This window comes from Gracilinanus agilis, chromosome 1, assembly GCF_016433145.1.
Source record: "Gracilinanus agilis isolate LMUSP501 chromosome 1, AgileGrace, whole genome shotgun sequence".
NCBI classification, from domain to species: domain Eukaryota; kingdom Metazoa; phylum Chordata; class Mammalia; order Didelphimorphia; family Didelphidae; genus Gracilinanus; species Gracilinanus agilis.
Window position 1 is genome coordinate 710,220,757 of NC_058130.1, and position 8,778 is coordinate 710,229,534.

An 8,778-nucleotide genomic window follows, 5' to 3' on the forward strand; every position below is an offset into this window, starting at 1 on the left:
CCTTGACACCTCCAAGGCCCAGGATCCAAAGGGCACAGGACTCAAATCTATATCCTAACTCTGACCCTGAAGAGTCTCCACCCTGCAAGCTGCTTCCATGCAGAGAGAAGAACCCATTCTGGTGGATTTAGGATTGTACGATTTATTTAATTTCTCATCTCAGATTTAGAAGATTTATCCCCCTCCTGAATCACATTTTTAAAAAGAGAAGGTGGGGCCCAGCCTGGCAGTACTGGGAACGAAGAAATCCAACTCCTCTCTGCCCTGAGAACCAGAGGTTAAAAAGGGGGAGGGACCCTTAGGATAAACATCTTAAAAACCAAAACTTGGGCTAAGGAAAAGGGTTGAGGTCAGAGGTCAGGGCTAGAGTTCCCTCGCCCTGGTGCTGGGCATGTGCAATAAGGGAATCTCCTGGTAGTGTGTGCATGGAGAGGGGAACAGCACAGGATTAACCCTCTGTTGCCCAGAAGAGTAAAGAAGCCAGGGTCCAAAGGTCAGTGCTTATCTCCAGATCGGGCAGGGCCAGCCTGGGCACGAGCCAAAGGCCCTCGGCGGGTGTTGGTGGCCAGTCGCTGCTGGGCCAAGAAGGACTGAGCATGGGCTGGGCCTGGCTGTCGCTCCTCCCCAGCAGCCCGTTGCTGCAGGGCCATACCCTGTTGGGGAGGAGAAAGAAGGGAAGGAATTAGGAGTTCCTGGAGAAAGGAGGTGCAGAGGTAGTTCTGGGGAGAGGAAAGGAAGCAGCAAGGGATGCAAAGGCAGGTGATCACTCACCATGTTGTACCAGGCACTGATGATTAGCTTTTCCTCCTGCTCCCTCTGACTACGGCTCTTCTCAAAGTCCGTCTGAGGGAAAGGTTTGGTTGAGAAATGTCGGGAGCCCAGCATCCTGCCCAATCCCATCTGTCCCAAAACCAGGAGAGGAGGCAGTCATGTCAGCCCAGTCCAAGAAGAGAAATACCTCAAGGTGTCGGATCCTCAAGTCCTTCTCCTGGAGTTGGGTTCTCAGGGCCTGAATCTCCAGGGGAGGAGGCCCTGGAGGCCGCTGCTTGGGTTCCAGTGTCTGGATGACCTTGGGAAGGGTATGAGAAGAGACACTGTGGGCTGTCCCAGCTCACCCAGTCTAGGCACAACCATAGGAAAGACAGTGACCTGCAGGGAGAGTCCGGTTCCCTGCATTTCCCTAGGGGTCTTGGGCTTGTCCTTTGGCTCTACCAGGGCACATAACTTCCCCCACTTGAGTTTGCTTTCCTCATTTATAAACTATTTGGGTCTGGGCTAAGAACTCCTTCAGCTCTGGGCCTATGATTGTAAGTAGGATTGGGAAGAAGGCCTCTCCGGGCCTGGGGTCCTCACTGTTCGAGCCTTCTCCATGTACCGACGGTAGCGCTCCTCCATGGCCCGCATGTCAGCCTCCTTCTTCTGCAGGCTCCTCTGGAGTTCCTCAATGCGCCTGGCTGCTGCAGGAACCCAGGAGCTCAGGGGTCCTGGCCTCAGAGGTCAGGCTGCCCTCCCCGAACCCAGCCCTCTGAAGTCTCTTACTGTTGCTGTCGGCTGGTGGCTGCAGCTCCTCAATGTACTCCCGTTTTCTCTGCAGTTCTGAGTGTGCCTCATGAAGCTTCTCCCTACCCACAGGCCCAAGGGGTCATGCCTGGCCCCACCAGGCCAAATATTTTGTCCCAAGTACCTGCTTTTCCCCACTCCCCAGCCCATCCTCCCATCACCAATGGGCCAGGCATTCTGCTAAGTACTTTATGAATACTATCTCATTTGAGTCTCACAGCAACCCTGAGAGATAGGTGCTATCATGACCCCATTTTATGATTAAAGAAACCAAGGCAAAAAGGCTTATATGACTTTCCCAGGGTCACACAATGACTAAGTATCTGGGGCCACTTCTGAACTCAGATCTTTCTGACTCCAGGTCCAGCACTCTCCACTGAGTCACCTCCCTGTCTATCAGACCAAGCTCTCCAGCCCTAATTTTTTTTTTAAACCTTTACCTTTGTCTTGGAGTCAATACTGTGTATTGGCTCCAAGGCAGAAGAGTGGTAAGGGTAGGCAATGGGGGTCAAGTGACTTGCCCAGGGTCACATAGCTGGGAAGTGTCTGAGGCCAGATTTGAACCTAGGACTTCCTGTTTCTAGGCCTGGCTCTCAATCTACTGAGCCACCCAGCTGCCCCCTCTCCAGCCCTAATCTTCTCCTGAGCCCCAGACTTCTTGCCTGGCTGCCATCTAGTCTCTTTGGCCTGGCACTGAAGTCCCTTGACAAGCTTCCTCCAAGCTTCTCCCTAGCAGCATCTCTCATCTGCCACTTCTTTCACCACTCCTGTGTAACTGCTGCCTGGGGCCTCTACTCTGGGCTAGTCCCTCCAACCCCACCAACCCCAGCCTGAGACTTACAAGTGCTCTTCCAACTTCCTCTTCAGCAGGGAAGACTGAGGACAGACAAGGGGCATGGGTGAGGCTGGGCTACAAGCTTTGTCTTCTTTGCCCAGCCCAACCCTCTCAACCCCCCTCCCCCAGCCCTACTTACAATAGCCTAGAGATGCCAGGCAGCAGGGGGAGAGAAAGGAAGATTAGAAGAGAGGGAAAAGGGGTAGAAATAAGGGAGATCCAGGTGTAGGTGCTTCCAGCCTGCAGATCCAGTGTCTTCTCCCCTCCCTCCAGGGTAGTCCCTGTGAATGGGGACTGACAAGTCCCAAGCATGGTTGTGCTGGAAGTGGCACCAGGGCCCAGACCACTCACATCCTCAGCTTTGCCCCCTTGTTCCTGTAATGCCTTCTGTAATTCTTCTACTTGTGCCCGAAGCTCTGCCAGCTGTTGCTGATTCAGCCTGGGGGTGAGGAGACACAGGACTCAGGGTGTCCCAGCCCTGGCTAGGCCTCACCTCACTCGGTCTTCAGTCTCGGCGCCCCCACCTGTGCTGTGTTTCCAGCCCATGCCGGGCCCGGTTGGCCTTCTCCAGCTGTCCCTGCAGCTCTTCTGTGCGGCCACGGTCAGCTGCCTCTTGCTGGCACAGACGTCTGTTTTCCCGTTGTAGGCGAAGGACCGTCTCCCTGAAGAACCAGGGCCCAAAGGGTGGTCAGATGGGTTCCTGTCTTTCAGCCCAGCCCTCATAGGAAAATAGAAGTCTATGGGGTTTGGGACAATGAGAGGAGGCAGTCTACCAGAACAGGTCAAGAGTCAGAGTGGGGGTAATATTTGGATAAATAAGCTGGAAGGAGTCCAGATTTGTTGGATTGGAATAGAAGGGAATGCAGAGACCCAAGGAGGCTCTGACTAGCCTAAGGACCCAGCCAACCAAGGCTAAACCAGGAGGTGGAATGACACTGAAGTTCACGCATGAATTATCTCAAAGGGGATACAAGAAAAGGAACCTGAGCTCAGCTGGAAGGATTTCAGCTGCCAGATTCTCCACAGGGGATGGCATTTGCTGCAGCTGGACATCTAAGGAGACAAAGGCAGTTAGGTGGGCACTTCATTGGCCCCAACCCCCCTACCCCAATAAGGCTCTGGAAACCACTCACCAGCCTGACTTAGACCTCGCTGCTGTACCTGGACACAGCACAGCTCCTCATGTGCTTCCCGAAGAGAGTCTCGCTCCTCAATTAGCCTCTGGAAGTTGAGAGAGAAGGAAGATCAACAAGAAGCTAGTGGCTTAGCTACTAAAATACTTAAAGAGTATTTTAAAGTTGGTAGAGATCCCAGAACTCATTTAGCTTCAGTTCTTCTACAGGTAAGGAACCTGAGCTGAGAAAGAAAAAACACCCCAAGGCTAATACAGGCCACCAGTTGGTGAGCTAGCCTTCAATGCTAGGTTCTCTGACTCCCAATTGAGGGCTCCTTCTACAGCCTTTGTTTTGCAGCTTGGGAATGGCCCTGAGCTCAGGTCTGAGTGCAGGATCACCCACCTCCTTCTCTTTGACCACAGCCTCGTATTTCTCTTCCAGTGTTCTATACTCAAACAACCATTTCTCAGCTTTCAGGGCCTCCTCTTGACGCTGACTCTGTAGTTCTTGCACCTGAAGATAGGGTGGTGGGATAGCAGGAACAAGGGAGAAGATGAATGAGCTGGGCCCAGGCACCAGACATCCCCAACCTTTCTGAAACTACCTCCAATCTAAATCTGCCCAGTATCCACCTGTCTCCGATGGCCTTCCAATTGGGCTCTCAGGGTTCCTGCCCGACGAAGCTCTTCCTCTAGCTGTCTTGTCCGTTCCGCATGGCCTGCATTTCGCTCCTCCAGTAGCCGTACCTGTCGCCGAAGCTCCCCCAGCTCCCCAAGGCGACGCTGGCACCCACTCAGCGTGGCCTCCAGCCGGCTAGCTCGCTCAGATGACTGCCTAAGGGGTAATGGTTCAGCTTGGAGTACCAATGGGCTCTCTAGAGTCTGGAACTAGCCCTGACTGCTGGTTTTCAGGGGGCTATTCCCAGTCAGGAAGAGGTCAGATATGGGGGAACAGGGATCCATCTGGTTTAGAATTGAGGCCCTGACTTGGTGCTACTTACCTGAGCTCATCCATCTCATCCTTTAGGGTCTGGGCCTCCTGGGCCAAGCTTGTTAATGCCTGGTTCCGCTGTTGGAGCTCAGCCACCTCTTTCTCCAGCTCCACACAACGGAGACGCTCATCTTCCTTCAAGTTCTCCAGCCTTTGGGGAGAGGAGTGGACACATGAAGGGGGGGCCAAAGTTCAATTCCTCAAACCTATACCAACCAACTCAATGCTAGTGCCTTCATTCTGCTGATTATCTCCATTCTATCTTGTAGCTTGTTTGCATGTTTTCTCCCCATTAGACTGGGAGCTCCTCAGGGACAGGGAATATCTTTTGCTTTTCTTTGTATTCCCAGCTCTTAGTATAGTACCTGGCAAATAACAGGTGCTTCCTGTTTATTGACTAATTGACTGACTCAGCTCCTTCCCAGGGATCTAGCCTCCTTACCACAACAGACATCTGTTTTTCTCTGACCCTCCCCTAACACAAGCAATAAGGTTTGTAGCCCCTTCCCTGGGTGCAGGGGGTGAGGGGAGAATGCCCCACTCCTGGAATGATGGGGCTCAGGCCTGAACACCTGAAGTTTTCTTCCTGTAGCTGTTCTAGCTGTGACTGAAGAAGCAAAAGCCTCTTGGAGGTGAGTCCAGCAGCTTCAGGTCCTTCCAGCTGTGCCCCCCTGTCCTTCAGGGCTCGATTCTCCTGCACCAGGCTCTGTTTCTCCTCCACCAGGAGGGTCAGCTAGGGTCAAACAGACAACAGATGAATGTGAGGTGCCAGAGTACAAGAGAAAGCTGTCATAGCTCTATCCATGCTGGCTCCAGGATAGGGGAGTCCAAGCTCCCTCATGGTACTGCCCTTTCTCCCTCTTCCCTCAGCTTGGCTCCCAAGAAGGTGGCTGATCTGGACTGGGAACCCAAGAGAAGTTAGCTCCCACCTGCTGCTCCAGGTCATGGCAGCGCTGCCGAAGTTGGTCAGCTTCCTCTGGCTCTTCACTCAGGAAGTAGTATCTTCGGGACTATAAGCAAGGCAGGGCAGGTCAGATTGGATGACCCAAATGCAAGAACAGCAGGGACTTGGGCCTCTGATTTAAGAAAGTATCCTTCCTCTCCCCCATACCTGGCTGTCGAAATTCCCATAGGTCTCTGCAGTCATGGGGTCTACAGGGTCTTTGCTCATGAGCTGGGGTGGGGAGAAGAAAGGGAAACAGATAAGCCCAGGAAATTACCCCAGGACCCCTGTCAGCAGGCTGTGAGGTAGAGGAGATATTTACTTTTTCCTCTTTTGTCTGTCAGTCTATCAGTCCTGTTATCACTGGAGCAGCAGAAGAGTAAGGTCACATCCCCCTATTCTCTGAACCCTCCCCACCCCCCCAGGCCTCACCTCCTGAATGGCTGTCATGACTACATGCTGGACCGATTCCTCCAAGGTCATGATCCTCTGGATATGTTCTGTGGATAGAATTCCACTGCTGAGACTGCCCTTTCACTCCCAACAGCCCTGGGGGGTGGGGTGATCCAAACTCCCCCTTTTCAGTACCACCCCCCTCAAAACCCTAGATGCCGGGCTCCTCTTCCAAAGTCCCATACATTGGGCTCCCCCAAAGTCCTGGCCACACCTTGTTTCTTCTCACAGCTGATAGCACAGCTCAGCACCAACTGTAGTAGCTTGCCCAGCTCAGCTGGATCAGAGAACTCCCCGATCAAGTTCACATCTGGCAAGTGCTGGTCGGATACCTGGTGTCCCAGGATCTAGGAGAGAGATGGGGGACATCAGGAACCTAGGGATTTTCACATTCACCTCCACAGACCCCTCCCCAGATTTTGACAGCCAAAGACTCCTCCTTCAACACCCACTTATGGTCACTCACATCCTGAGAATACTCCACGAGGCCCTGCAACACCTTCTTCAGGTTGCTGACCTGTGTGGGAAAGTGGCATTTAAGGGTCTAAACATCCTACCTCCAGTCCAGGGTGCAACACATATTCCCCCAACTTCCCTAATCTACCCACATGTTGCTACCTCCTCACCCTCTAATTTCCTGTCAACACTCATTACTTTTTCACCAAATTCAAATCTATCCAGTCCCCTGGCCTTCCCCTAGACAAATCATCCATCCACTCATTCATTATTTGTCCATCTCTCTTCCCTGACATCCTTTGGACCTTCCCCATCATCTATGTGGGCCTGGGTCAACTTCTCATTCCCCAGTCACATGCCACAAATCCATCCCATCATTTGTCCACATTACAGTGATTATCTGTCTAGGCCTAGCTTAGGAGATCATCTGTTTTACCTCATCACTTTATTACGACATTCTACACATTCTCCCCACCCCCAACCATAGTCATCTGTCCATCTTACCAGAATGGCTCCCTTCATCATCCAGCCAGCTATCTACCATCATCCCCACTCTAGGACCATCATTCCATGTTCCTCCTTTCCGTATCCTCTACCTAATGGCTACCATTTATTTAGGCTTTAATAAAGTTAGCAAAGTACTTTACAAGTGTGATCTCATTTGATCCTCACAACAACCATGGAAAGTAGGTACTATGAATATCCTCTTTTTACAAAGAAAGAAAACAAAGCTGACAGAGTTCAAGTGATTTGCCCAAAGTCACACAGCTGGTCGATGTGTGAGGCAAGGTTGGAGTCTTCCTGATTCCAAGTTTAACATTCTATATACAGGATCACCCAGCTGCCAGTCTTATCAGCTTTCATTTTTGGCAGGCCAGTGATTTCTGTCCAGCACAGCCATTATCCATCTGTCCTGGGATCCCCTGTACAGACAGACCACCACCCTTCTATCTTGAGCAGCTCAAGTTCTCTTTCTTGGCATTCATCATATAACTGTCATCTTGTCAGACTATCCCCTATTCTATGTTGAAATGAATCATCTGTCTGATCCCTAGTCACCTTTAGCCGCCAGTTGTGGTCAGAATCATCTCTGATCCGAAGTAGCCAGGTCTCATTGAACCAGGAAGGGTCTCTGGGGAGAAATCAGGGGTGACAGGCTGGTACAGGGGAGGATCCTGGGGAAGCTGGGTTAAAGGGAATCCCAGCAGGGATAAAGAAGTGGTGTACACTGTAGATATACAGTATTATCCTTCTCATCTAATGAGCTAGGGGTTCTGATGGGGAGGGGGGCCAAACAGGTTTGGGGGTGGCCTGGGCTCCCTAAGGAAGGTTGGAGGATCCCAGGGCCTCTCAACTCACATCTGATGTAGCACATGGGCCACTGCCAGTCCACTGCTTAGGTCCTGGGGGGAAGAACACGGTTGGGACACCTTGAAAGTCTGCAGCTGGAAGAAAGGGAAGCAGAGCAGGTCAGGGCTTTGAGGTCCCTTCAACTGCAACCTGTAGGCAGCTGAGCTACCAGGGTGGAATCTACTGGTTTGCTCTCTCCCTCCTCCCTCTGAGGGGCGGGTCCTCTCACCTGTGGGACCCCACCTCCTTTGCACATCATGAAAGGTGGAGTCTTAAAGGTTACTCTCTGTTCATGTGACAGATCAACCAGCCCTTCATCATGTGCCTGCGCCAAGCCAAGCTATCCCCCTATCTGGCCCTCTTGATACCCTTTATATCACATGACAGGGTAGTGCCAACCAGGCCTTTCACCTTTGTGCCAACACCCTTCCGGGCGCTCAGGTAGGGTGGCGCCTGGCCACTCCCAGGGAAAATCCAGCATTGCTGGGGGCAAGGGGAAGGGAATCACTCCTGCCTCTTTACAACCCTCGGCCTCCTTCTCCCAAATTGTTATATGTGCTTATTAACACTCTCCTTCCCCAGTAGAAATGTAAGAGCCCTGAGGACTTAAAGCATTATCTGCTTTCCCCAGGGCATCCCCACGAAGGGCAGAGGGATAATGGGTATTTAGAATTTGGTGACTGGCTCTGGGTATGGGTTTTTCGAGGGGGATAGGAAGATCTCTATGTCAGGATTGTGTTTTTGGGATAAAAGTTAGGGAGGGTATGCCTGGGTGTAAATGTCTTTAGGAGTGGAGACTTTGTGGCTCTAAGGATATTCCAGGAGGGAAAAAAGGGAGAATCTCCGTAAGGAATGTCTAGGTGAAAAAGGGTGGTGGTGGTGGGGTGTCTCTGAGAGACTTGCTCTGGAGAGGGAGGGTATTTGTGGAGGAAGGATGGTTTCTGGGAGAGAATCTAGGTGGGGAATATATGAAGAGAGAATATACTCTGTACGTATTAGAAATGATTGTCTGAAGGGCCATATAGGGAAGGATCTCTAGGGAGAGGGTAAGTGGGGGGAAGGGTCTCTGGGGGGAT

At 51.9% G+C, this 8,778-nt stretch overlaps 1 protein-coding gene across 1 annotated transcript; it reads right to left on the bottom strand.

The window, feature by feature from the left end:
- Positions 1–122: 122 nt before the first annotated feature.
- HOOK2 (hook microtubule tethering protein 2) lies at positions 123–7,792 on the bottom strand. The gene is made up of 21 exons (XM_044658429.1): positions 7,712–7,792; positions 7,412–7,484; positions 6,363–6,413; positions 6,111–6,243; positions 5,876–5,943; positions 5,612–5,674; positions 5,430–5,510; positions 5,073–5,233; positions 4,511–4,651; positions 4,143–4,344; positions 3,913–4,023; positions 3,529–3,616; positions 3,379–3,448; positions 2,920–3,057; positions 2,747–2,834; positions 2,402–2,436; positions 1,540–1,622; positions 1,354–1,457; positions 959–1,069; positions 772–843; positions 123–653 (listed from the first exon to the last, which is right to left on the bottom strand). Exons 5-21 carry the CDS (start codon positions 5,924–5,926, stop codon positions 495–497), a joined length of 1,758 nt encoding a protein of 585 aa, XP_044514364.1. The 5' UTR covers positions 5,927–5,943; positions 6,111–6,243; positions 6,363–6,413; positions 7,412–7,484; positions 7,712–7,792; the 3' UTR covers positions 123–494.
- Between the last annotated feature and the right edge of the window lie 986 nt (positions 7,793–8,778).

Coding starts and splice junctions, on each gene's coding strand:
- HOOK2 (XM_044658429.1), bottom strand. CDS start 5,926: ATGACCTTGGAGGAATCGGTCCAGCATGTAGTCATGACAGCCATTCAG. Junction 2,437..2,746: donor AAGGGGGCAAAGCTGAGGAT/GTGAGTGGTCTG, acceptor GTCTGTCCTCAG/TCTTCCCTGCTGAAGAGGAA. Junction 844..958: donor TGAGGATCCGACACCTTGAG/GTATTTCTCTTC, acceptor CCTTTCCCTCAG/ACGGACTTTGAGAAGAGCCG.